General features: G+C 47.7%; 1 protein-coding gene across 4 annotated transcripts; it reads left to right on the forward strand.

Annotated features, from left to right (window-relative positions):
- The first annotated feature begins 851 nt into the window (after positions 1 to 851).
- On the forward strand, positions 852 to 27616 carry ZBTB49 (zinc finger and BTB domain containing 49). Of its 4 annotated transcripts, none has more exons than XM_059165336.1 (8): positions 852 to 937; positions 8922 to 9092; positions 11410 to 12512; positions 14977 to 15023; positions 21129 to 21202; positions 22818 to 22900; positions 22994 to 23155; positions 26483 to 27616. In XM_059165336.1, exons 2-8 carry the CDS (start codon positions 8941 to 8943, stop codon positions 27154 to 27156), a joined length of 2295 nt encoding a protein of 764 aa, XP_059021319.1. In that variant the 5' UTR covers positions 852 to 937; positions 8922 to 8940; the 3' UTR covers positions 27157 to 27616. The 4 variants fall into 4 exon arrangements, with proteins under 4 accessions (XP_059021319.1, XP_059021320.1, XP_059021318.1 ...); XM_059165335.1 differs by lacking the exon at positions 852 to 937 and adding an exon at positions 1602 to 1903; XM_059165337.1 differs by lacking the exon at positions 8922 to 9092 and having other exon boundaries at positions 915 to 937.

A 27616-nucleotide genomic window follows, 5' to 3' on the forward strand; every position in this document is an offset into this window, starting at 1 on the left:
TGTGTGAGTCCCAAGCGAGCTCTCTGTAGGGAAGTCAGCCTTGCAAGTACACTCCGCCTGTCTCCCCAGAGGTAGGTGCTGCAGAAAATCCAGACCTTCCCCGGTCCAGGTGCCAAGCCCTGTCCTAGGTGATTAATACATTTCTGCTCATGTACTTCTTGCAGCACTACTCTGAGTTAGGTTCTGTAGGATGTCCTTTTGAGACACCAAGGCACAGAGTCACAAAAACGAGTAAGTAACTTGCAGAAAGTCACACAGCCAGTTAGTGGCAAACCTGGACTTCCAGGCAGTTATATACAGCGGCCCTAAGTCGGTGGTCTCCAGCACTGTGCCCTAAAGCCTCCTCCTTAGGGACAGATCTCCCCAGGCCTCATGGAAGATGACAGCCTTGCCCCCGACCCGCGGTCACCCTGGACAGAAGGGGTTCCTGACACGAGGGCCTTTTCCGCCTAAAAACCCGGACGAATCGGTTATCCTAAATCCAGGGGTCCCTCCACTGCCCGAGAGCACGAGCGGGATCTGAATGCGCTGCCTCCTCCTTCCGTGGGGAAGTCCGAGGAGCGGCTCTAATGGGGGAAACGCAGGCAGCGGCCACACCGCCCGCCCCGGAGCCCCAGCGTCCCCAGGCCCCGGGTCAGACCTCAGGGCCTCCGCCCCTCACCTCTCAGCCAGCGCCCGCCAACGGTTTCAACCGGCCGTAAAGAGCACGTGGAAACGCCGCCGCCCGTGCAGCGCCGCAGCCACCTCCCTCCAGAAAGCCCGGGCGCAGAACCCGCTTCGGGGCCGCCCCTCGCGCCTGCGCGCCGCGGCCGCCTCCCGGCGGAAGTGACGGCCCCGGAAGCAGAAGGCGGATCCGGCTTGCCGAGGGGGCGTAGTCGGGCTGATTCCGCGGCCGCCGGGGCCCGGCGAGCGGCTGTAAGGGCGTCGGCGGCGGCAGGTAAGGAGGCGGCGGCGGGGCAGGGAGCGGCCTCCGAGGGTAGGTGGCCGCGGGGCCGAAGGCCTGCCTCCCGAGGGCGCGGGGTCTGGCGCCGTGCAGTGGGACTGGGCCGGCCCCGGAGCCGCCGCCGCCCCCGGGTCGCGCGGGACTTGGCTGCGGCCCCCGGATCGCGCGAGGGTCGCGCGGCACTTGGCTGCGGCCCCCGGGCGCGCTCCCGGTCCCCTCCCGTCACTCTGTAGTCGGGGCGGTACTGAGCACCGGGGAGCCCCTGGCCCCGCGCAGCCTCTTTGCCGTGCGAGCCGAGCGCGCGTGCAGCGGGCGCAGGGACGCCGTCCGGGTCCGGTTCCGAAGGCGGTGGACGTGGGGCCCTGGGCACAGCGCCTGCCGCGTGGTGGTTTAGCTGCTCTCGCGGCCCCGAGACGAGGCTGGCACTCGGGGGTGGTCCCTGAGCCTCCTGACGGAGGTTTGGGAGCTACGGGAACCGGGGGTGGTGGGGCGGGGGTGGGGGGCGGAGGTTTCACCCCAGAGGGGAGCGGATTCCTGGAGCAGGGAGTGCATCCTTTCGCAGCTCTGGAGGCTGGAAGTCCAAGATGAAGGTAGCAGCGGACTGGTTTCTCCTGAGGCTGCACTGCTCGGCTCCCAGACACCCACGTTTGTGCCGCGTTTTCACACGGCCTTCCTTCTGTGCAGGTGCATCCCTGCTGTCTCTGCGTCCAGATCTCTTACGGGAACATCAGTCAGATGGGATTAGGGTCCACCCTAACGGCCTCATTTTAACTTCATTACCTCTCTGAATACCGAATCTCCAGCTCTGAAATACTCTGAGGTACTGAGGGTTAGGGTTTCAACATAGGGATCTTGGAGGGAAAGGATTCAACCCATCAGAGAAGGCATTCACCAAAATGGACAAGAAAGAAAACATTTTCCAACAGAAGTGACAGCATGGCCTCCCTGTTTAAAAAGCAGGTGCTTGAGTATTTTGTATGCCTCATTCTTGCTCTCTCCTGGATTTTTTTTTTTTTTTCATTTGTACCCCCTGGGGTGAGGGGCTCTCTTCAGTCTTTCTCTGTAACCCATTTTTTTCAGCTTTCAGCACACATATCTCTTCCTTGAGATTTTTTTCCCTGACCTTCCTCCTTCAAATTAATTTCTACTTCCCTTATTCAGTATCTCCAGGATAGTGCTATTGTTTTTCCTGTGTCCGGGGCATGTGGGTACAAGAGTACCTGCTCAGGGAGTCCCAAAGAGACTGCCAACAAAATCCAAAGGCAGAGAAGAAATGGGTGGTGGTGAAACTGGAAAAGGATTTATTTCAAGGAGGCCAACATGGGGAAGGCAAAGACCATCTCCAAAGTCGTGGAAGTGCTTTCAGGTTTATGTTAAGGAAAATCTGGGACAAACGTTGGTAGATAAGTGCACGCAGGCCGTGAAGGAAGCCCATTGTCTTGGGGTCAGTCACATGGGGTCTTCCTGGTTCAGGGCATTGCTTATGGCTCGATGGGGTAGTTTCGGTCAGTCGGAATGTATTGCCCACGGGGTCTTTTGCCTGAGTTAAGAGATGAACCAGGAAGGAGAACATAATCAGAAAGTGCAGACTGAGGTTAGGATGGAGGGACTTGAATTGCTCTTTCACTCTGGTGGACAGACGCTTCCTGAAGGTATAGGTGACCACGTGTGAGTTTTTCACTCATACCCTCAGTGTCTGGCATGGAGTGACACTCTATAAAGTTAGGTGAATGATGTGAAAACCCAGACAGTCTGTGGAGGACAGGGAACAGGCCTCAGTTTATCAGCATTTCCGCCTCACAACCATGTCTCGCATGTGTCAGGCACACATTAGCAGTTCAGCCTCATTGGCCTACATAGCATCGTAGGGTCAGCATAGAGCTAGGACAAGAACCAGACTTGCTTGCTTGAAGCCATTGCGTTTGTCATGGGGTTTGGAGTCGGGGTGGGAGGTGGATTAGGAATAAGCCATTTGAAAACCATCCTGGATGGCCCAAGACAAAGGTAGGCCCACTTTATGGCAGGCTGGGTGCTGGGGTGTGTGAACTGTGGGCCCTTGAGAAGTGATCCATTAATGGCCCCAGGGAACAAACTTCTACAAATTCTTGTTTTGACCAGTTGGTAAACAGAACAGAAAGCTCTTTGCTCTAGGAGCCTCTCTACAGGATAAAATTATGTTCTGTCTCTTTTTCCATTTAGAAGCACCTCTCCATTCACATTTAAGCTTTTTCTTGTGTTTTTCTCTTTTCCCATATTTTCATTCCTTTTGATGCCATTCAGTCCCTCTTTCCACCATCACATTTTTGGTATAGATTTATAGCATTTAAAATAGGAAGATACTGGAGCTTCTGGCTAGCTCCATTGGCTGAGTATCTCAGGACTGATTCCACTCAGGTCATGATCCCAGGGTGGGGAGATCAAGCCCCATGTAAGGCTCCGCACTGAGTGTAGAGCCTGCTTAAGATTCCCTCCCTCTCACTCTGTTCCTCCATGCCCCACTCCCATGCTTGCTGTCTCTTCCTTTCTAAAAATAAAGGAAAAAATGCTTTAAAAAAATGAAACAGGAAGATACTTTAGAAAATGATCTAACCCAGTGGGGGACTTCTCCATTTTTACATATCACAAAACTGAGGCCCAGAGTCTCCATCCATCCAGAAGCGATGTATTGAGCACCTTCTGTGTCCAGGGCGCTCTCGTAGGGATACAAGATCCAGGGATACACTGATCAATAAGACAGACGTAGTCAGTGTCTTTACCACAGATTTTTGTTCCTTGTCACACAGCGTGAGTAGCTGCGGAGGTGGAGATAGGTCTGTGCTCTTTGCGTCACACCAAGCATGCTTTCATCCTCACATACGCTGTACCTGGGCGGTGAGGCGTGGGTGGTAGACTGAAGGGGAAGCTGATTTGGTCCAAGGAACGCCTGTGTCTGTCATGTGTAACTCAGAGTAGTGGTTAAGCGTGTGGGCTTTGGAGCCGTTCCCTGGCTTTAAATCCTAACTCTGTCTCTTACTGTCTGTTACTTATTAGCTGTGTCTGTCTTTTCTGTACTTGGTCAGGTTATCACTTGCATTGCAACAAACTACCTCAAAACTTAGTGACTCAAAAAGTTTGATCTCACAGTTTTGTGGGCCAGGAATTCAAGCAGGGCTCCACTGGGCAGTTCTTCAGTTTCACGTGATATTCAGCTGGAGCCGAGGGCTGCTCAGGGGAGTTAGAGGGGATGTGCTCCCATATCTGGTACCTGGGTAGGGGGGCCTGGAAGGCTGAGCTCAGCCAAGTTCTTGGACTCCACATATTCTCTCGAGTTGGGCGCCTTACAGCCGACTCGGGCCTCCAGAGTCACTTTTCCAGAAGAAAGACAGTGGTAGCGGTCAGCTCTTAGGGCCTCAGCCCAGAGAGGAGCACAGCTTTACACCCTTCCTTTTGTCTTTTCCGTTGGTTAATAGGTTAGGGTTAGATTCAAGGCAGGAGAGACCTAGATCCCACCTCCCCTTGGGAGGAAGGTCAAAGTTGTAGCTGTCTTTAATCCTCCAGGTATTTCATTGCTCTCATATATAAAATGAGGATAACAATAGCACTTATCCTACGTTTATCATGAGAATTAAATGAGTATGAATTAAGTATGAAATGAACGTGATAATTAAAAGGGTGTGGGTAAAGGGCTTAGCATAGCGGCTGGCATGTTAGAAGCATTTTACAAGTATGTGCTATTTATTATTACTGACCTTAAGTCTATGATAAGTTGTTATTTATAGTCGTTATTCCTAGGATACTCTAGGAATTTAAGTAAATTGTTTTTCCACAGATCTCTATAATCTTACTGGGGAAGTACAGGATTGACTTCATGAAGCCATTAGAGAACTATACCGATTTGTATGGTGGAGTTACGATTTTTACAGTCAGTGTAAATTGAGGGAGAGTTTATAACTCTGCATGTTATTTCTATAACTGGAAAATGTCTAAAGCAGATTCAGAATATTTGCTGCAGTGCAGCATTTAAGTCTATATTGGAAGGTTTTGTGTTGTATTTTTAATGTCCTTTTTCTCATGAGCCATAGCATAGCCTTGTGGAGCTAACCCTGGCTTTGGAACACAACAGTTTTATGATCTTGGGCTAGTTACTTAACTCCTCATTTCTTAATTTCCTCCCTTATAAAATGGTGATAATAGGGTTATGGTGGCATTATTTGAGTTAGTGGATAGAATGTGCATAGCACGGTTCCTGGCCCATGGTAAATAGTCCGTAAATGAGAGGTTATAAGAATAAGCCAATAATCCTTTTCTTTTCAGGCCACCAATGGGTGAGGGTAGGTGACTGATCGCTCCATCATTTGTCTGTTCAGGTTCCCTGAGGATTCAGCACAGGACAGCACCCCACCAGCTGACCTCATGCCTCCTGGTCCATAGTCTTGTGTTAGGCGATACCATGCTCTCTCAGTGCCAGTGGTGTTGCTCTTTATAGGTGATGTCACCAGTTTTCATCGCATCCTGCCTTGATCTCAAACCAGGAAAACAGGCCAATGTGTTAAACTCACATATCAGAAACTAAGCTTTCCACAAAGAAATAGGGCACTCAGAACAAGGTATAGAGCTGGGGGTGAGATGGTAGGGGTGAGTTTTAGAGATTCAAAGTTGAGGGGTCATGCATTTGGAGACATTTAGCAGAAAGTTAAGCATTTGGAAGTGATGGTCAAAGCTGAAGTTTCACATTTAGGAGTTGTCTGCTTAGAACAGATGAAGGCTAAGAGTATATGTGATCGTCAAGGGGAAGAAAAGGCTTAGGGGCTGAATCTGAAAGGACATTAACGTTTGGGGGCTCATAGAGGAAGAAGAACAGCATAGAGATGGAATAGGTCAGGGGCACAGTAAGAGGGCCCAAAGGGTACTGGGGAGGGAGGATGTTGAGAAGGACATGGGCAGACCAGCTGGGGAGAATGGACTGAGGAAAGGCCACTGGGCAAGTCTGTTTCAGCGCAGTGAGAATGGCAGCAAGGCTGCTAGGGGGAAGAGGACTCATAAGAAAATAAAAAGGGGAGGTTGAGGGACAGGATCACTGGGTGATGGGCTTTAAGGAGGGCACCTTATGTGGTGAGCCCTGGGTGTTATACACAACTGATGAATTACTGGGTTCTACATCTGAAACTAATGATGTACTGTATGCTGGCCAACTGAATTTAAAGTATAAAAAATTTGCTATTTTGAGAGGTGTAAAAGAGAGGCCTCTGATGAGTAGATGTACCTGGCAGGAGGGTTTTGTTGTCCTGTTTTGTTTTGCTTTTTCTCCCCCTGGGACAATCTTGGTGTTTGCAGGAGCTGGTGAGCCAGTCAGCTGGGGACAGAAAGAAGCAGCAGAAGAGCTGAACATGAAGCCAGATCCTGGGGGAGGCAGGCTGGGTGGGGTCAAGGGAAGACAGGAAGCTGACTTTCCGTAAGAGAAGGCACTGCTGCTTCATCCTGTAAAGCTGAAGGGATCGCGTGAATGGTGAGGGGGAAATTTGGAATTGAGGAAAGAATTTAAAGGCACTCATGTTACATCAGCTTACCTGTGGGCTCAACCATCTAAGTGAAGTCAGGATCCCAGTCACCTTTATTATGGATGAGGGACACAGACATGGTGGGATTGAAGAGAGTGGAAAGGACTCAGAAGAGCTGATTTGAGAGCAGAGAGGGAGTCAAAAAGACGTAAATAAATAAACATTACTAACTGTTGCGAATTAGCAATAAAAGCTAACTAGCATGGATTTTAATAGTTGAGTATCTGCTCTGTGCCAGGCAAGGATGGATAAGATGGTACCCTCAGGGCTCACAGCAGAGTTGGAGATACAAATGTTGGAGCATAATGAGAAGTTATCTTATGGATGAGATCGCAGAGGAGGGACCCCAGAGTCATACTTCAAGAAGGAGCAGTGGGGAGGAAGGAACAAGTTTTAAAATGGCAGGAAAGGCTTCTAGGAGTTGGTGACTGCTCAGCTGAGCCCTCCTAGGAGAGTGGGCCTTATCTGAAAGGTGGAAGAGTTCAGTATAAGGAAAGTATTCCCAGAACAAGAAGTATCAGAACCAAAGGCTCTTGGGGAGAGAGCAAGGCAGAGAGACATCTGTAATCTGCCTGCTTCAGAATCACCTGGATGCTTCCAGCACACATGTCTATATCCCACCCTAGACTGAGCAGAACTCTCAATGGTATCTAGGAATCTGCATTTTTAACAGGCTTTCCAAGTGTTCCTTATAGGTGACATTTGTTGAATACTTAATATGTCAGTTGCTATACTAGATGTTCACGTGGGCTTTCACGGTTGTTCAGTAACTCATGAGATAAGATGAGCAAAGTGGACATGGAGAAGTCATTTGCCAAAGTCATTTGCAGGTAATGAGCAGTGGGCTAGGGTTTCAAACTGTCCCTAACACAGCTCATTTAGGGAGGCGCAGGTAGTTTATTTTGGCTGACACATAGTGGGTACAGTGGGGATAAGGTGATGGTGATGATGGTCACGGTCATGGTGGTGATGATGATGGTGATGGTGATGGAAGAAGTAGTTGTGTTAAAAAGTTTGGGTTTTGGCTTCATGGTTTAGTGACTTTCAGTAATGCTTATGCACTGAGGATGAAAGCGAATAAAGCAAGTAACGGCTTTTCAGATTTTTATTGTGGCAAACTGCCATGTTAGCCTCCATAGGCTTGTCCCAGTCTGACTTCCTTTCTCCCCACTTGTAAGTCTTCCCTTGATTTCTTCCCTTGATTATGTCTCACTGGATTGTGCTCCTGGGCATGATCCCTTGCCTTCCTCATCTGTGTGTTCCAGTGTCTAGCTCTCACTACTGTATTTGTTCAGTTGTGTATCGTGTACTTGTGTGTGGGGGGTGACCTGGCATGTTTTGTCTTGTTTGTTGTACCTTTAGTACATGGTGCCTGGTAGTCAGTAAATAGACGTTGAAGAGATATGATACCTTCTGTATTGACCCTCTCATCTTCTCTCTCTCTCACACACAGACAGACATACAGTGTGTCCTACTACTGACTTGGCTTCAGCACTCTCAAGCTGATTAGCAGGCACCTTACGCATTCTAGTTAGTATTCCCTCCCCAGGGTACCTGTAAGACAGGTGTCTGCTATAGTGGTGCCCTAGCAGAAATGCAGGAAGGAACAGATGAGACTTGGGCGCCCAAGGGGCTCAGTTGGTTAAGCGTCTGACTCTTAATTTCGACTCAGGTAATGATCTTAGGGTTGTGAGATTGAGCTCCACATTGAGCCCCGTGTCAGCCTCCACACTCAAGGGGGAGTCTGCTTGAGATTCTCTCTCCCTCTCCCCCTCCTGCTCATGTGCATGCACCCGCACATTCTCTTTCTCTTTCAAATAAATGAAATCGTAGGGGAAAAGGAACAAATGGGCAAACATGCCACTTTGTGATACATCTTTTATTATTGTCTAGTGGTGCTAGTTTATTTTAACTTCTTCTGTATCTGCCCAGATAATCTTCTGATTTTCCTATCTTTTGACTCAGTGTCCCTTGTGTGGGTGCTTAGTAAATATTGACTGATCTCATCTGGTTGACTTTTGCCTAACTTACAGGTGTCTGTATGTTCTCATTGAATTGTTCCTAAGTAGAAAAGACAGAAGTGCACATAACATTATTGGGGTCATATTCTACATGGACCCTATCAAGTACGGTGGCTGTTTAGATAAATTAAAGGTTCTGTTCCTCAGTCACTCTAGCCACATTTCAAGTGCTCGGTGGCCACACGTGGCCAGTGGCTACTGTAGTGAGCATTGCAGATGCGGAGCGTTTTCATCAGTGCAGAGGTTTCTGTTGAGCTGCGTTGGCCTAATGCCAAGACACAAGGCTTTTGTGGTTCTTTATTGGTTCATTGGAAGTGTGACCACCTGGGAATCATGACCATGAACTGCCCTCAGTCAGTGGGTTCCGGGGCGGTCAGTCCTATCGCTGAATATTAGTCTCATTCGCGTTCTTTGTTGCAGGTTTCCCGGGTGGTTGAGCATGGACTCAGTGGCTACTCACAGCTGCCATCTCCTCCAGCAGCTGCATGAGCAGCGCATTCAAGGCCTGCTTTGTGACTGTATGTTGGTCGTGAAAGGAGTGTGCTTTAAAGCACATAAGAATGTTCTAGCAGCATTCAGTCAGTATTTTAGGTATGTATTTAGACCCTTCTTCTAACTGCACAGAGGAAGAGCTCTTCTACGATGAATATATTTTGACTAAATTTTATCTTCTCCTTAGGTTTCACTGTCCCTACCTTTGTAGCACATTGTGGAATTTTTGCTTTTTGTATTTAGAAGAACCTGTGAGGCAAAGAGCCTTTCAACTAAAATATATTTGGGCTGATTGAACGTATTTTGGCACTCTGTCTTTGATTTAGTAGTTCTAATTAATGTCAGTCCTCTCTATATATTTCTTATCCTTTCAGGTTAAAAAGATTGAGGAGTAGAATTCCTGGTAGGAACTACCTTGTAATAAGAAATTAGAGAGGGGAAACATCCTATGTTCTATTTTTTTATTAAAATATTTTTGTGTTCATTTTGCATTTCAATATTTGAAGAAAATAAGTTTGAATTTAGTTTACTTATTAATATAATCATTTTTCAATTATTAGAGTTAAATATTTTATATACTTTTTCTGATCAACTGAAATTTGTCTAAGCACTAAAGCTTTTTTAAATAACTTTTCCTTAAACTGCATACCATTTTACTGCTCTAGTAAACAATATATGGAATGTGATTCCATCTCTCCTTGATAATCTTGAATCATCCAGTTAAACCTCAGCTCTCATATATGCTCTAAGTACAGATAGTAGAACAGGTCAGCTCACTGAGGTGGGCAGCGCTATTTGTCCCCATGCAGCCTAGTCCTAGACTTGGCTTTCCCTACCCCTTTTTAATTTGTTCTTCCCTTTAGGTAAGAACAAAATTGAAGGCTGTTTGGGGGAAGCAGGTGATCCAATTAGATAAAATGTCTTCAGCAAACTTGCAAGACCAGTTACCTAAGTCAGCTTGCTGGTTTATATACAGTATAAATTCGTTCACCTGGAACTCGACGTGTAGCCAGAATAAAATGCCTGAGCTTTATGTTCCCCCTTTTCCCTCATTAACTCATAGGCCTTTTCTTTTTCTCACTGCTGGTTTGTGGACCATTGCGTTGCTGAGAAACCTCTAACAGATCTGATTACAAAATGAGTATATGTAAGTCCCTAGAGCTGTCAGATTCTTAGAGACAGAAAGAATGGTGGTTGCGAGGGGCTGAGGATGGGGAATGGGATTGATTGTTAAATGGGTACAGAGTTTATTTTTGGGAAGATCAAAGATTCTGGAAATGGGTGGTGGTTTTGTTACACAACAATGTGAATGTACTTGATGCCGCTGAATTTATAGTTTGAACTATATTTAAGTATAAAATTTTTCAACACTTCAGAGTGGGTCACATGGGTGGTGCCTGAGTGGCTCAGTTGGTTAAGCATCTCAACTCTTGATCTCAGCTCAGGTCTTGATCTGACGGTTGTGAGTCTAAGCCCCACCTTGGGCTCCACTTTATTTATTTATTTTTTAAAATATTTTTATTTATTTATTTGACAGATCACAGGTAGGCAGAGAGGCAGGCAGAGAGAGAGAGGAGGAAGCAGGCTCCCCACTGAGCAGAGAGCCCGATGCGGGGCTCGATCCCAGGACCCTGGGATCATGACCTGAGCCAAAGGCAGAGGCTTTAACCCACTGAGCCACCCAGGTGCCCCTGGGCTCCACTTTAAAAACAAAGTGGATCAAGTGGTAAATATGTTTTGTCATAATCAAAAAATTAAAATAGAAAGGTGAATATCAAATGTTGGTTTATTACATTTTTTTTTTTAAAGATTTTATTTATTTGATAGGGACACAGTGGGAGAGGCAGCACAAGCAGGGGGAGTGGGAGAGGGAGAAGCAGGCTTCCCACTGAGCAGGGAGCCTGATGCAGGGCTTGATCCCAGGACCCTGGGATTGTGACCTGAGCTGAAGGCAGACACTTAACCAACTGAGCCACCCAGGCACCCCGCTATTTCTTTCTTTAGACATTTTTAAGGCACTTAGATATGGAAATATTTTTTTATGTGTTTTATGGCCTGAAATATAATTTGTTAGGCTAGACATGAAATAATGAAAAATATGTGTCCTTTAGTTTACTATACTCTATCTAAATGCAATTAATAATATATATGGATAACTACATTTTGAAAGGAACAATGAGTGTATTTCAAAATTTTACTTTGAGATCTGTTTGGAAGGTTGAATATCCAGCACAATAATTTAAATCATTTGAGTTGCTTTGTTGAATGGCTTATCAAAACTTTTTAAAGGATTAAAATATACTTAGTTTTAAAATCTTGGCATTTATGGAAGGATAGTATTTTTTAAGAGTATCCTGAGCATTATTTATAGGAGAAAAATTATCATACTGTAAACAGATATCCTTTCTTTTATCAGGAGCCTCTTTCAGAACTCTTCAGGCCAAAAAAGTGATGTTTTTCACTTGGATATTAAAAATGTGAGTGGCATTGGGCAGATCCTGGACTTCATGTACACCTCTCACCTAGATCTTAACCAGGACAATATACAAGTAATGTTGGACACAGCCCAGTGTTTGCAAGTTCAGAATGTTCTGAATCTGTGTCACACATTTTTAAAATCAGCCACTGTGGAGCAGCTCCCAGGCATGGCTTGTGACAGCACGTTCTCCCTGCAGGGTGCTCTGCCTGCAGAAGCGCACTGTGCCGGGAGTGAAAGCTACCCTCCTCATTTGCTGCAGGAGTGTCCCGCCGATGTCCAGCAGAGTCAGGTTATGGCTGACTCCCAAGCTCCCCCTCCGCCATCCGTGACTCTCCCTCACTGTGCAGGCGAGACATCCAAACAAGCGTCCGACGTGCTAGACAGCCCCTGCCCTGAGTTGCCTTTCAGACAGCCGAGTTACTACTACAAGCTCAGAAACTTCTATAGCAAGCACTACTACAAACAGGCTGCGGGTCCCGGCCATGACAGGACGGCTGAGCAGCCCCGCGCTTTCCGCAAAGCCGCAGACCTCGGGGCCAGCGACAGCCAGCCTTGCCCCAGCAGTCACCCTGAATGTGTCCTGGAGTCTTCAGAGCACTTGCCTCCCCACTTCTTGGCCCCACCCTTGAGCGACTCAGCCCCAGACCCCGAGTTGGACAGCCTGTGCCAGCCGCCCACCAGACAGCTGAGGCTCAAAAAGGCCATTCACCTTAAGAAGCTAAATTTCCTTAAATCCCAGAAATCGGCAGAGCGGCCCTCCGATGCCAAGCCAGACGACAGCTTAACAAAGAGGGTAGAATGTGCTGGTGCAAATACTACAGAGAAAGCCAGCAGCCACGGTGCTGAAGAAAACGAAGGCGAAGACCTCGTCCATGCTGAGCATTTTAACTGCATTAACGAAACAGAGAGGCCCGAAGAGGCTGCTGCGCTGGAGGACCAGGCCCAGATGCTTCCGTCACAGAGACAGTACACGTGTGAATTGTGTGGGAAACCTTTTAAACACCCAAGCAATTTGGAGCTTCACAAACGGTCACATACAGGTACACTGATTCAGTACCCACAGGCAAAAGGAAAGGAGAGGATGCAGACGATCAGACACCACTGCCTGCTCCTGCTTTTGTAAGAAGTTTTGCTGTTGCTTGATGATGTCATTGATCATGCCCCCCCACCCCCGTAAAGGAGCCTTAGCTGCTTTTTGTGTTTTTGGTGATTACTTTTACAGAATAATCTCCAAGATCTGCAGATGTTTTCATAGAACTGGTTTGAAAAGATGGTGCCCTTTTTGTTTTTAATTATAGTTTTATATGATAAAGTTTAAATCTCTAAAGAAGTGTAGTGAATTGTTTTGATGCACGGAAAATTTCATATATATTCTAAAACAGATAAGCTGTATTTGCCCTTTAAAATTAGAGTAGGTTTATCTTTTTTAAAGCATGATGTTGGTTCATTCAGACTGAACTAACTTAGAGTAATAGTAAGAGTTCTCTGGGAAGTAATTTTCATATCATATTTTAAATTGTGGTTTGGAAGGAAGAGGTAAACTTTTTAATAAGGGTCAGCTTTAACCATTTGATAATTTCAAATGACGATTCTTCAACTTGGAACATTGAATTTTCAGTCTTACTACCTTAATTCATACCTTGTCCCCTTTCCAAAAAGTTTATTTTTTCCAGGTGCTCATTTGAGATGTGATATAGTACATATACATCACATGATGCGGTTATGTTTTACTTTCCTTCCTTTAGTTAAACTTGATGACTCTAATACACTATTATAAATTAATGACCATTAAAAGCATGAAAGTGATACACTAAGGGATGCCACTAGTGTAACCGCTTTAAGGTGCTTATGTAATTGTGATTGCTGATCTGACATTCTCTTACGCTTTGGATTCCCCGTTTGCGCAGGTGTTTGCTCCCTCGTATTATTGAGAGAATTAATAACAGCTGGAAGCCCTTCACAAGTTTTAATGTATTTGAACATAAGGTGCTTGAACATGAGGAGGAGGAGGAGGAGTTCAGAATTAGTTTATAAGAAGGCAGTATTTTTATTGACTCCGTCTTGCCCTGGAAGAACTTGATTTAGGTCATTCTGTTTGCATAAATTTCCTAGAGCTGAGTGATCATTTGAGTTTGTATTTGAAAAGCATACTGGTTAGCTTTAAAGGAAACAGAAATGACGTGGTTTGTTCTGAAGGAACATCTTTGGATGCCCGTAGTCATACAGTCCTGGCACAGATGTTTCCTGGGGCAAAAACTGAGGAGGGCAGCACTTCTCAGATTATGGTCTGGAGAGCCCCTTCAGGGGTCTGTGAGGCCCAGACCATTTCCATCTTAGTTTCCATGAGTGTGCAGGGGAGTCACCTAAAGGCTGCAGCCACTCTGGTGGCCAATGTAATGTTTGGTCGTGTGTTTTAAAAACCACTGCTTTTGTTTCTGATATAGGCTATACCAACAGATACAGCCTATGTAAACAATAGCTCGTTACGGGTGTGAAGGATCCTAAGAGTAAAAAGGTTGAGAATCACAACAGTAGGGTTACCGACCTTTGGTCACTTGTGAGTCTCAGTGACTGGTGGCCTCTTTTTTTTTTTTTTTTTTTTTTTCCAAACTGTTGCAACTCATACTGGGGGCTTTCACTTTAACCTCCCCATAATTTCAGACCTAAATATCATCACCAAACACTTTATTCATGTGATTATAATTACTCAGGGTCAAAACCTCCACCTAGGCCTCAAGGAAGCCATTAAACAGTTTTAGGAAAAGATCAACACGAAAATGTCCTGGCAGGAGCTCAGAAAGCTAGCGGGGTAGGAAACCCAAACAACACAGTAAGAGAGGAAACGCTAATTTTTTAAAAGAATCTTAATGAAACCACTTGATTTGAGGGGAGTGGGGTAAAAGGAAGGTTCTTGATCTTCAAGACCTGAGAGTGTTTTTATAGGTAAAAGGTGATACCTTGAAGTACACTTTTAAATAGATCACATTCCAGAGACACTTCAGAACTACTGTGGCCTCTTTGTAGTGGAGTCCACTCTGTGTCTGTTCTATTCCAGAATGCAGTTATGCAGAGCTCCTAGAATCAGAGGTGAGAAGTGGGCAGGGAGGCTCATCTCCCATGCTGAAATCTCATTGTCCCCATCAGCATGTATCAGCCGAGGCTGAAGAGCGGTGGAGAGGGGCTTCTCCCCGGCGGTCTCTGTCTTGGGCTCCTCTGTGTGTATGCCTCACGTGGTATGAACGAGTCACCCTCATGGCATCAGCAATTGCTGGTGGAGGAGTCAGGCTGCAGGGCAGGGGACACGATGCTGCCGCCAAGCAGATCGTCTCTGCTCACCATCTCAGGGCCAGAGAGAATTCTAAGGATGTACCGACCGATTTTCATACTTTGATAAAGAACAGGACTCTCCTTTTTGAAAGGACATGGGCAATAGTTTTAAACATTGTAAACTACTGTGCAAATATGACTAATGATTTTACAAGTTGTCATTTTGTTTCGTTTTAGGTGAGAAACCTTTTGAATGTAACATTTGTGGGAAACATTTCTCTCAGGTGGGAATACTCTTATTTACTGTTAATAATTGGAAACCTGAAACCCAGTGTTTTCTTACTATTATTATTACAAATAAGACCTACGTTTGGACTTACGAGAGAAGCCTCTGATGGTATCTGTAACTTTGATTTCAAACTAAATCGGGAAAAAATAATTTTAAAGAAAGCAAATTTTTAATTCATTGGAGGAAAAGTAGCATTTTTTTGGTAAGTGTGTGAACTCCCCCCCACCCCCAAGCCCTCCTTAAGGATGGGTCCAGTCCTAGTATCCTCTTTTCTTTCATGAGGGACGTTTCCAGTGAACCACAGGGAGCACACAGCAGGGGGCTGCGTGCAGCTGGGCTAGATCTGGGACTTGTGGCGTCTCACTCTTTGGAGGCCCGAGGTTGTAGGAGGTGGGGAACAGAGTGAGCGGTTCTTGTTCCTTCTCGGACTGCCTTTTAGCTGACTACCGACAGCTCATCTGGACACATGTCAGTTCTCTCCTCTGGCCCTGTGTGCTGCACCCTCCCTTGGGCCATGTGCTGATCTGGCACTGGACAGAAAGGAACCTAGAGATTTCATGTTTTGGGGAAAGTGTTGAGGGAACCTACTTCTGAAGTAGGAGGAGGCGACCTGCTCTGCCCTGCACCGGGCCCTGGCATTCCAGGGCATCCCAGAGGTGCACAAGAAGCCGCCCGACAGCTGTTCGTACACCCGGCTGGTGGCGGGCGTGGTGGATCGTGCAGTAGTAGCTGCTGCAGATGCTGTTCCCCACCCGTGAACTCTGGGCCAGACCTTGATCCAAGAGCAGAGCCCTCGAGGCTGGTGAGGGCTGGGTGGCAGGCCCTCCCTTGAGACCAGAAACTCAGTGGCAGTGCTGTGTTCTGACACATTCCCCACAGAGCCAGCTCTACTTAGGTCCCCTTCACCCTCCCACACACCCAGACCTGTGCTCTCTGTGACTTCTCACGCCTGCGGCCCCCCGCGTGCAGTGACTGACCAAGTCCAAAGCTCTCTCTGCCTTTGCATCGTTAGTCTGCACTTGCCATCCAGGAGAACACCAGGCACCCATTAAACATTCAGTGAGTTTTTGCAGAGCCGAAGGGAGTCCTCACCCCTCCAGCCACCGGGCACTAGAGGCCTTGTGTCTTCATTGCAGCTGTGCCCAGTGCTTCCGAGCTGGGGCTGTGGGGCCGGACAGTCTGCATTTGGATCCTGCCCCTGGCTTACTGCTCAAGTCAGCTCAGGCAAGCAGCCTCCCCTTTCGGCACCTCAGCGTCCTTGTGTGTAAAATCGGGGAGATGAAATGACTGAGCCCATCAGGTGTGTATGTGGAGAGGGAGAGTACCTGAGTTGGGGGGAGAACGAACTGCTGCCTGGCACGTAAATAGTGCTCAGGGGACATCACTTTCCCGTCCCGGTGCCTGCCCCTCTGTTCTTACAGACCAGTCTTCTGCCACCATCCTAACCTTACAGCTCTGGGGTGGGGGAGAGACGAAGACCTGGACTAATGACTGTTCATAATTAGCAACCATAACTTCTCTGGGCCTTATTTTTCTAATTCTTACAACAGGGATATACTGCCTCATGGGGGTCTTAGGAGCGGTGACTGGGACAGTAGACATGAAAGCCCTTCATCCTCTAAAATGTGGTGACAGTGTAGGTTCTGTCCTCCTTGCTTGGGAGCCTTCTGTGACTCTTCATTGCTAATCAGAGGAAGCCAGCCATTCGGGTGTTTGGAGTCAGCCTTCAGCCTCCTCTCCCGGCCCCAAGGCCAGGCCAGGACCCCCCCCCCCTTCCGAGACTCCCGATTCCGTTGCTCTGGGGTGGGACTCGCGTGTTGGCGAGTTGTATTACAGCGATTCCAAAGTGTGCCGCTGAGGTGGGAGACCACTGCTCAGGTCTTGTCCTGCACTTGCCCTCTTGGGTCTTGTCAGGGACAGTCCGGCTGACAGATGCCACCAAACCCTTCTCTGCACTGGCGTCTGTATTTCTGTCCCATTTTTATGAATGCAGGATTATGTATAGTTGCAGTTTTGGATATATATTGCTGTTTCATTTGTTAGCCAAGTTGTAAAATTTTTTATGGAGAAGGACTTCTTTGAAAAAACTTCATGCTTCAAGAGTTTGTTGCGAGCTTCCCGTGTCCAAGGAGCTCTGCCGTGAGCTGGAGAAATCTACGTAGGGAGCAAGACAGGCAGAGAAAACAGTGGTCATTTCTGCCTGGAAGAAGTGGTGTTTGTGGTGTTTCATGCCCTCACTGTGAAATGTGTTAAGAGGACACAGCCCCAAGGACGAGCAGGCATGTTATAAGCCTCGGGGTCTCTGGCATTCTAGGCCAAGAGAGCTTGTTGGCTGCTCTATACAGGGATACTTTGCGAATAGTGCCCACTAACAACCGTTCTTCACCTTAAGCCAAGTGTTCCCTTCTTAGAATGAACTGGCGTCAATGTTTGTGGTTACGCTGGGTTGGAATGCTCCCATGCTGTTGCTGGCATATTCTCTTCGGTAGAAGGGAGCTTGTAAATATTTTCCCTTTTGGAAGACTTGAAAGTGAGAAAACAGATTTACCAATGAGAATCAATCTTTTATGCTGTTTACTCAATTTCTATTTAGTAGGATCAGTCTTGGAAGAAAAATAAAGTTTACCACAACCTTGATGATGAGCTGTAAGCAGTATTGTATGTGAGCTTTGAAAAGCTACCATAATCCAAGATTGTGACAACAGACTCTTCGTCTGTTAACGTCATTCTGGACACGGTCTTTGCTCGGATCTCAGCCCTCAGGAGCCCTGCATACTTTAGATGGTGGGTGAGGCTCTGTCCACACTGCCAGGGCCCCTATGTGAAGTTGAACCTGGACTGGTGGGTACCCCAAGAGGAGAAGGTAGGGAGGGGCAGGTCTGCGTATCTGTGATGCGAGCAACAGGAGGAGGAAACCTGGGTGCACTGAGCTGGCTTTGGGAGAGGAGAGCGGTTTGATCTCTCCAAAGAGGTAAAAATGGACACTCTGAGCAGCTGGTGCAGTGCCTTCTGGCAGTGCTGTCTGGAGAGGGGTGCCCCAGGTCCAGGGCGCGATGGGAAGGACATAGCTATATGGAGGAGCCCTGCCCGGAGACTGATGTGCTCCCCAGGGCACTGGCATGGCCTGATGCCACAGGCAACATGCAGAAGTAAGAGGGTTTCAGGGAGCTTCTCGTGAGTCGTGAGACTTCCGGCCCTGAGCTGGTATCCACGCATTCCCAGTGTTGAAGGCCCTGCTGCCAGGAGAATGATCACTGCCATTTAGGTGACAGCTCTGTGCTCATCTCCAGAATTTTTTCTGCCCTGTTAATTTTATTTTGTGAAATCCTGAGGCCCCCAAACCCTAGATGACTTTTTTAGGATCTGAGATCCCTTTTGTGTCTAAAATGGTGTGATTCCTGTTTTTCCTGTAAATAATCTGTTGCCTTTAGAAGAATGCTCTGATAGAAAATATATGCTTGGTTTGTCCACGTTTAAATACAGATGCTCACGTACCTATTAGAAGGAGTTATTTTTTTAATTATTCAACAAATCAGACGTTAGTTCTTTTCTACAGCAAAGTTTTTCTCTGAAAAACCCTGACAGTTCCCTCCTAATATAAAATATTTGCTTAGAAGGAGCGGAGCCCTCTTCTGTGCTAATACTCTGGAACACAGCTAGACACCATGGCAGCGCCGCCAGCCTTCAAGACCACAGTCGGGCCTGGGTCAGGATATTTGATCCCCCCATAGGAGGCAAGGCTGATTACTTCCTTCCCATAGCATCTGTTCACTTTTCCGTAGACTGTGACACTACGACTTTGTAAGGGAATTGTGGCAACATGGAGATGGGCATCTGCAGCTGCTGAGCAGCCTGCTCCATTCCTGGTGATCTCTTACTAATTGATAGCAGTTCCTGTCATGATTGCAGGCGAGAGCGGCCACATATCCAGCTATAGATAATCTCCAAGATGTGGACTAGGTACTTAGCATGTAGTTAGTACTAGAGGAAGTCAGAGTTTACCAAAAATACAGATACTTGACCAAAGACCAAATAATCTGGCTCCCCATTTGCTGTGTAATTTGGCATAAATCATTGACAGCATTATTGGACTTTTTTGCCTGAATCTTTAAGTATTTAATCTACTTTTATACCAGTGGTCAGATCAATATGTGCTCCTTTTACCTGATGGAATACTTTCCTTATACTATTCTGATATTAAATAGCTACAAAAAACTTTCAAGGGTTTGTTTTACTGTTGCTTATTACACTATTTTAAGTGGAAGGCCACCGTTACTTGCTTTGAAAACAAGTAATTGTTAGGCTTTATTTACCAAGAAAGGATGCGGCACTATTCAGAATTGACTCAGAATGCTTCAGTCATAATGCATCATTTACGAAATAGCTTAAAACAAGAAGGACTGAATTTAACAGATGAGCAGATGGTGCAATTCAAATTGTTACACAGTTGATGAGCTTTTCTGGAATTTGGAATTGACTGACTCTAAACAGTCAGTGGTGCCTTCGCTTACCTCCAGCGAGCTGTTTCCCTCACGGCCAAGTGACTACTGTGCTGAATCGTCAGCACAAGCTAGTTTATTCTCAGAGACTCGTGAGGGTGTAGACCTACAAAAACCAGTGCTCATTTTTGGCCCAACCACGTAACAGGAGCAGCTGTTTTAGTTATCTGAATCAGAGTCTTTCGTCTGGAAAAGAGATGATACAGCAGTGGCTCAGCATGGTTCTGTGATGCGTATAAGGGCCGGCAGCCCAAATGTAGACCGCAGTTGACAGCTGTTGTTTTATTGTGATTAGTAGCTGTTCTATTAAAAGCTGCAGATTTCCCAGTGTTTTTGCCCAATTCTTTCCCTTTAGTTAACTGAAATAAACCTGGGTTTTTTCTTAAGCCATATTTATCATATTCTGAAAGATAACATCTGACTCGGTGATTCCCCAGAGCCTGACACAGAGAATCTCCACGTTCTGTGATGTAAAACCCCCAGACCACACTTTTCTCTGCTTGTAAGTTTCCATGCACACATGGACTTCAGACCATTTTCAAACGCATAACTGTGAACTATCTATGCATTTTGTTTAAAATCAAGTTTGTAGATTTCCAAAGCCTGATTTGTTAGTGGGGTGTTACTGCTCATTCTCCTTTTTTGGCTTATTTTGTGCATAATGCCTACACATATTACCCTTGGGTATATTCATTCATTTCAGTGTTTTTGTAACAGAACACTATAAAAAATTAGGCAGGGGACTTGACAGATTGAATCTATTAAGTTCCAGCAATGGAGGATTTTGTTTTCAAATCCTAATTTGAAACATTAGCCAGGAGCTTTTTTAATACGAGGCAATTACAATTTTAATTTCAGTGTACTTTAGGCAATTTCCTATGGACTTCCTATTGATTTTACTTGGAAATCAATTTTGTGATCTCTACTTAAATAAGTTATTCTTTGTGAAGCCCTGCTAGCTTCAGAAATTAGGAACATAAAAGGCCCTGCAGTGAGCTGGCTGCCCTGAAGCCCCAGATGTGCATTTTTGCACAAGGTAAAAAAACGACAGCCTGGCCAGGAGAACAGCCATGCTGCCATGGGAAGGCCTGTCTACACGTGTCTCACCTTCTCTAGAAGCAAAAGCAGGCTTTTGAAAAATCAGAAATCCTGAAATAACAAAGTACAGGGGCTCCTTTCCTTTTCAAGGGACACTTGAATATAGATGGTCCAAGTTAAAAAACCCAAATAAAGCACATCAAGGTCTATTTAAAATACAAGCTCCACAGCCCCCATAGCAGCCTCCACAGTGTGCTGGGCCCATTTCCGAGGGAAGCAGCACAGTGCACACCTGAGATGGGACAAGCCTGGGGCCCATGTGGGGCAGGCAGAATGGAGACACGTCCGTGTTCGGCAGGCTGCTGGGCAGATCCCCTCCCCAGAGTTAGACTTGGGCTAGTCCCTGGTCTCCTTGCACATGACTGCTTTTGAGTCAAGCTAATCTTCACTGAGAATGTGGGGTCGGGACCTGGCTCAAGCTGTCCATTTTCCTTTTAAATTATAGAGTCTATAAGAAAATTTTTCATGACTGGTATGCTTTTTCTCCCCCCACTTTCTTGCAGGCAGGTAACTTGCAGACTCACTTACGTCGGCATTCTGGTGAAAAACCATACATCTGCGAGATCTGTGGAAAGAGGTCAGTGCTGGGCTTAGTCTGTTTGTAAGGAACAGCTCATAGTCTATCTTTGAATTCAGTGTTTTCTGAGCCACCTGTGGGTTCCCTCTGTTACTGAGGAACACAGGTAAACCTTCTGGCTTTCCATGAGTTACATGATAAGAATAAAAAAGAGAAATGTTAATTAATAGAAAATCTAGGACATGAGTCTTATAAAATGGGATTTTACATGAAACAAAGTTATTTTGTTACTAAAATTTCCATTCATTCCAAGGTCTATTAACGTAGACAGATGTCCCCATGGAAGTGACTGTCTTGTGGGGAAAATGAGACTTGGCAGCCAGGAAGCCTGGGTGTCAGGAGAGAGGGCTGGAGGAAGTGCCCCGAGCTGAATCAGGGAAAGGCCTTGAGGGCTCAGCAGTGGAGGAGTGGCCCTGAGTTGGGGCTGGGCAGGGCTGTGACTTGTGATAGAGTCTGGGGGGGACCTTCCTTCCCTCATTGGGTCATTTGTCCGGAGTCCACATGCTGTCACTGAGCAGGCATGCTCAGGCAGCAGCCCTCAGTCACTGCGATTCAGTTGTTCATATATTTCACCATTCAGCATTTATTTGGCACCTACTGTGTGCTGAGTGCTGTGAGGGGAACACAGAAATAAACAGCACAAGTTCTGCCTCTGATAAGGTCATCCTCAGGAATGGTGGGCAGAGACAGATAAATAGAGTCCGAGTTCTGTGCTGCAGCACAGCACATGCTGTGGGGACGCCAGAGCAAGAGGCAGCTCTTGGTCAGGTCCAGGAAAACCACTGTGTCTGCAGATGAGAGGAAGCAGAGAAGAGCTGCCTAGCCAGACATGTGTCCCTTTCTGCCATGGCCACCTGAGCACTGACAGCCCCGTTGTGTGCTGGGGTAGTGCCGACCACTTACTTCAGTGCCTCGTAACATGGACCCCTGGCTGTTTCGGGGGTCCTGTCGCTTCACCATTGGCTTCATTGTACACCATGTCTTAAATGGGAACCTTCTGAACTCCATTGAAAAGTAAGGCATATACTTAAAATCACGTCTGTAGGCAACATCTTCTCCCACATGGAACCAGTTCTACAATCAGGTGTGGTACAGGGAAGCACAGCTGTCTGTATTGGAGAGCCTGGCTTGGAGTTGTTCCCCGGGCCAACCTGCTGGTTTTCTCTGAAGAGAAAGATGAAACTAGGTAGAGAAATAAAATAAAAAGAGAACACTTGCATCATCTTCTACTTTTAAAAAAGAGATGGGGTGCCTGGGTGGCTCAGTCGGTGAAGCATCTACCTTCGGCTCGGGTCGTGATCTCAGGGTCCTGGGATCGAGCCCCTCATCAGGCTCACTGCTCAGTGGGAAGCCTCCGTCTCCCTCTCCTCCCTGCTCATGCTCTCTCTCGCTATCCTGTAGCTGTCTCTGTCTCTGTATCTCAAATAAATCTTAAAAAAAATAATAATAAAAAGAAAAAAGTAAAAGCAAAGATACTTAAAAATGCACAAACGAATCAGGCCACTTCTTATTCCATTCTGAAGGAATGTAGGGAGCAGTTCATCTCCTCCCTCAGTGACTCGCAGTCACAAAGACTTGAATTTAATTGTAATTGAATTTACAAATTACATTACAGGTTTGCAGCATCTGGTGATGTCCAGCGTCACATCATTATCCACTCGGGAGAGAAGCCACACTTGTGTGACATCTGTGGGCGAGGTACTGCTGCGTGTTTTCCTCTTTTTTGTCCTGAAGACTGCCAATTGCAGTGTTCTTAGGCCTTCCGCTGAGCACCTGTTCTGGTCTCCCCAGGGTTCAGTAACTTCAGTAACTTGAAGGAGCACAAGAAGACGCACACGGCCGATAAAGTCTTCACCTGTGATGAGTGCGGCAAGTCCTTCAACATGCAGAGGAAGCTGGTAAAGCACCGGATTCGGCACACAGGGGAGCGGCCCTACAGCTGTCCCGCCTGCGGTGGGTTTCCGCTGGGCCCAGGCCGCACGGACACCCTGCCGTCCCCAGTGGGGGTGGGGTGCCAGTCTCATTGGTCGTTTCAGTGTCGTGGGTAAATCATCCCTATTCTCGTAGGTAAAATGGAGGCAGTGTGATTTCCTAACTGCCTCCCTTGGTGTTCTCTTGGTCAGTCCTGGGTTCACGTATCATACATTCAGTGAGTCTCTGGGAGGCATCCAGAGGTGTCCTGAGATGCTCCGCAGACAGAGCTGACTGAGACAGAGTCCCTGGTGCCATGTGCTCCCAGCCCAGGTCAGCAGGGTGTAGACAGTGGGGAAAGTGAGGGAGACCGTGGTGTGCCGCCCGCAGAGCCGGGCGTGGGGGCTGCATTGGGCTGTCCCGCAGGAGCCTGAGAACACACAGTGGGGCCAAGAGGGAGGGCTTCTCAGGAGCTGGTGCTGTGAAGCAAAGGTCCCATCTGTGGGCATCCAGTGCAGCAGTGGAGTCTCGGGGGGAGCAGAGTTTGGGGGCCCTCACCATCAGGGTGCATCACTGCACACGTGAGGAATGGAGATTCGGAGTTAACGTCCTCTGTCACATGTGATCGCGGTGTTGGAGCCTCGGAAGCAGTGGGGCTGTGTATGCATGCGGGTGCCATGTGCCCGTGACCAGTGCTTGACAGTGTGAACCAAGTCATGGAGGGATGAGTGGCCACCTGTACGGTCTCCCAGTTCGAGCACATGGGGAGACTATTCAGGCCCAGCTGTGGGAGGGCCGGAGCTGAGCACAGCAGCAGCTTATTCTGCTAGGAGCTGGCATCTCAGGCGGGCCTTCCAGGGTGTAACCACAAGGTAACTTCATTTTTCTCTCCTGCTGAAATCGTGTACAGATCTCGTGGATACTGATTTAGGCAACTCCGTGACTATTCTCCTTACTCTTGATTAAGAGAAAATTGTGCCGGGGCACGTGTAATGCAGTTGGTTAAGCATACGACTCTGGATTTCGGCTCAGGTCGTGATCTTGGGGTGGTGAGATCAAGCCCGGTGTTAGGCTCCGCGCTCAGCACAGAATCTGCTTTCCCTTTCCCACTGCTGCTCCTCCCTCCTTGCGTGCGCTCTCTAAAATAAAGTAGTGTTACTTTAAATCACAAATGCAATGTCTTGACTAACGTAAATGTCGGTTCCAAATTACTATTACAGCTGACAACTTGATATGAGGTTAAACATTCTCTTTCCTCCTCGGCTAGGACTTGTTGCTGGTTTACGACCTCAGGAGAGGAAGGAGCAGAGGGGGCCCTGCCATCCTCACCTTATGCTTCTGAGTCTTTCCTTAACCCCACTAACCATGGTTTCTGACCCTGTCGAGGACAGCCTGGGGGCAGGGGAAGAGAAAAAGAGAGCAAGAGTGTTCATTCTTATAGCACAGCATCAAAATTTTATAACTGCTTTATTGAGGTCAATCTCCCATACCATAAAGTTTACCCATTTAAAGTGACCAATTCAGTGGTTTTGGTATGTTATTCATAGAGTTGTGTAACCCTCACGCACCACGGTTTATTTTAGAGTATTTTCACCGCCCGAGAAAGAAACTCCATGCCCACTAGCAGTCACTCCCAGTTCCCACACTGCAATCCAGGTAACCATTAGTCTGCCTTCTCTCTCTGGATTTGCATGTTCTGGGCATTTTGTATAAACGGAATCCTACATGTGGTCTTTTATAACTGACTTCTTTCACTTAACAGATCTGCGGACATTCATGTATAGTTAGTGTGGTTGTGTTTTCATTTTCTTGAGTTCAGAAGATGGGTTCAGTTTTAAGGTGGCTTCACATCCTGGGCTTTTTGGGGAATAGAGCTCCACCTCTTACATGTTCCTCCCTCTCTCCCTCTCTTCCTCTCTCCCTCTATCACTCCTCCTGCCCCCCCCCCCATTTCATGCTGCTTCCAAAGACTCTCCTTCCCTCCCCTCTCTTGCAGCCCTGGGTCCTAGCAGTTATTCTTGGAGACTTTCTCTGTTGGGGTCTCCTTGCCCTCTGGGCAGTCCTCCTAGGCCGGATTGAGCATGACTCCAGGCAGCTCTCTTGCAAGCACTACCCTTGTCCGGTCCCTGGAAACCCTGCATCCTGTGCTGCTGGGGGCTTCAGGCCATAGCTGCACACCTCCTGTTTGCACAGCTGGTCAGCTGTCTCTCACCAGATTTCCAAGGCAGGAGGCAAGTGCCACACCTTCCATGGGGATGGCTCCACAGTCTGGCTCCTCTGTCTTGACTGATGGGATCAAAGAGAGACGCTGGCCCTGGTCCTCTCCTGGTGGGAACTCTGCTGTGGCTAAAATTCACATGCCTTAAGGACCCTAGAAAAGATCATTCCCGTTTGCCCAATAATTCCATTATTGAGAACTTAGCCTAAGGAAACAGGGAAAAGAAAGATGTTAATTGAAGATGAAGTATAGTAGCAACAGGTGGAAACGACACGAACACGCAACAGGTGAAGGAATGGTTCCGCCGCTTCGAGTGCATGAAATCGCGCCTGTGTGAGATAGCATGTGTTGTACAGACAGCACAGCAAATGGTGAGAAGGCTGTTGCTGGGGCGTCCGCGAAGGCAACAGAGCCTGGCGCTGCAGATGAGACGTAGACGTGAAGATACAGTCACTGCGGTGTGCTTCGGTAGCCTGTGTGGGGAAGAAGTGCCAAGATGTGAGGCCCACGCATGGACACCTAGTTTGATTGTTCGGAGGTGTGTTGAATGCCCCCCACGCTGCCTGACAAGGGCAGGCCGGCTGAGCGTCCACACGGTTAAGGGAGAAGTTCTAAATGTGTGTCTGCATAACCGCATGGTGCTTTCTCAGTCCTCTATAAACAGGCGATATCTTCTCTAAGGTTATTTGGTGGTGGTTCTCTTCTGACCTTACCTACTGTATTCACGGAAATAGATATCCTCCCTCTGTCCCATGCACAGAAAGGAGATAGAACTGGGAGGGGTGTGTGTAAAACGACATCAGAGGCAAAAAGATGTTTTTAAGTTATAGATTGACCGTGGTAGACTTAAGGAAATTGAAGCAAAACCGACAAGGTCTGCCAGCACGGGCCAGTGGGGGCAGGCACCTGGGCTTACCAGCCAGGTGCTCCCGTGTGGGGAGACGAGGGCTCTTGAAGGTGTGCCCTGAGGTACCCAAAGGCTGTAGGTCAGAGGAATGCCGCTGGAGAACGGAGGAGCCTTCCAGGGTGAGCAGGTGACAGGAGGGCTGGAGCTCATGTACGCTGAAGCAGGGTCATTCTGTGTTTTGGCAGGGGGCGGGGGAATGCCCTTCCAGAACGTTCTCTAAAAGGGTCCCTTGCTCGTTTTGCAGGCAAGTGTTTCGGGGGCTCTGGTGACCTGCGCCGGCATGTGCGTACGCACACCGGGGAGAAGCCATATGCGTGTGACATCTGCGGCAAGTGCTTCACGCGCTCCGCAGTACTCCGGCGGCACAAAAAGATGCACTGCCGGCCCGACGGGGCCCAGGACACGCTTGATGGGCTCGCTCACGCCGTCGAGGCCTCCGACCTGGACAGATCGCAGAGCTCAGACTCCTTTTCCCAGGACGTGTCTGTGACTCTGATGCCCGTGGCAGTCAAGCTCTCCGGGCACCCAGCGGAGGATTCAGTGACAGAGTTTGACGGCCACACCGCCAGCTCCTTCTGCAAGTTCCGGCCCACGGGGCAGCCACCCGGAGTGGAAGAGCCAGAGAAGCTGGGGCTGGACCCTGGCCAGCTCACCAAGCCTCTGCGGCAGCCTGCACAGCCTCCGGCCTATGCCTACCAGGATGTGGCCGCTGCGGCCAGCGAGGCTTCACTGCAGCCCGACAGCCTATCTCTGGGCCGCTCGTCCCTGGCCGCACTGGACAACCACTGCGGTGATGCGCTGGGCAGCCGGGGGGCCACCACACCATACAGGAACTCCGAGGGGCAGTTCTTCTCCAGCATGACACTCTGGGGGCTGGCCATGAAGACGCTGCAGAATGAAAACGAGCTAGACCAGTGATGTGTGGAGGTAGCATTCCCAGCCTCGGAGCTTTTTCTGAGCCCAGTGGCCCAGTGTCCGTGCTTTGGTAGAGAGCGTGGTCCCTGTAGTGGCCCTTTCTCACCAGCCCGAGAATAGCTGGACCATTTCATGCTGATGGTGACTGACGATTGGAAGCTTCTGGAGCCCACAACTGGGGAAGAAGGCCCGGCAGCTCCCCATGCACACGGATGCAGGAGTGGAGGAGCGGACAGCCTGGGAAACCATCCCGCTGACCTTCACTGGTGCGAAGGGGTCAACTATTGTACGTCTCAGTCACATTAAAGGGGAAAATCTATATATGGAAACACAAATATGTTTGCATTTTTACATGATTGAAATTTGTACTGTTTTGTATTTTTATTTACATAGAAAGTTTATTTGTATATGAAACCCATGCTATAATTTAATTTGAATAAGTGAAACTTGACTTTCTATATAA

This window comes from Mustela lutreola, chromosome 1 (genome assembly GCF_030435805.1).
Source record: "Mustela lutreola isolate mMusLut2 chromosome 1, mMusLut2.pri, whole genome shotgun sequence".
In the NCBI taxonomy this organism is placed as follows: Eukaryota; Metazoa; Chordata; class Mammalia; order Carnivora; family Mustelidae; genus Mustela; species Mustela lutreola.

Excerpts from the sequence above, each read along its gene's own strand:
- ZBTB49 (XM_059165336.1), top strand. The coding sequence starts at position 8,941 with ATGGACTCAGTGGCTACTCACAGCTGCCATCTCCTCCAGCAGCTGCAT. Across the intron at positions 15,024-21,128 it reads GTGGGAAACATTTCTCTCAG|GCAGGTAACTTGCAGACTCA; the intron begins GTGGGAATACTC and ends ACTTTCTTGCAG. Across the intron at positions 21,203-22,817 it reads TGCGAGATCTGTGGAAAGAG|GTTTGCAGCATCTGGTGATG; the intron begins GTCAGTGCTGGG and ends ATTACATTACAG.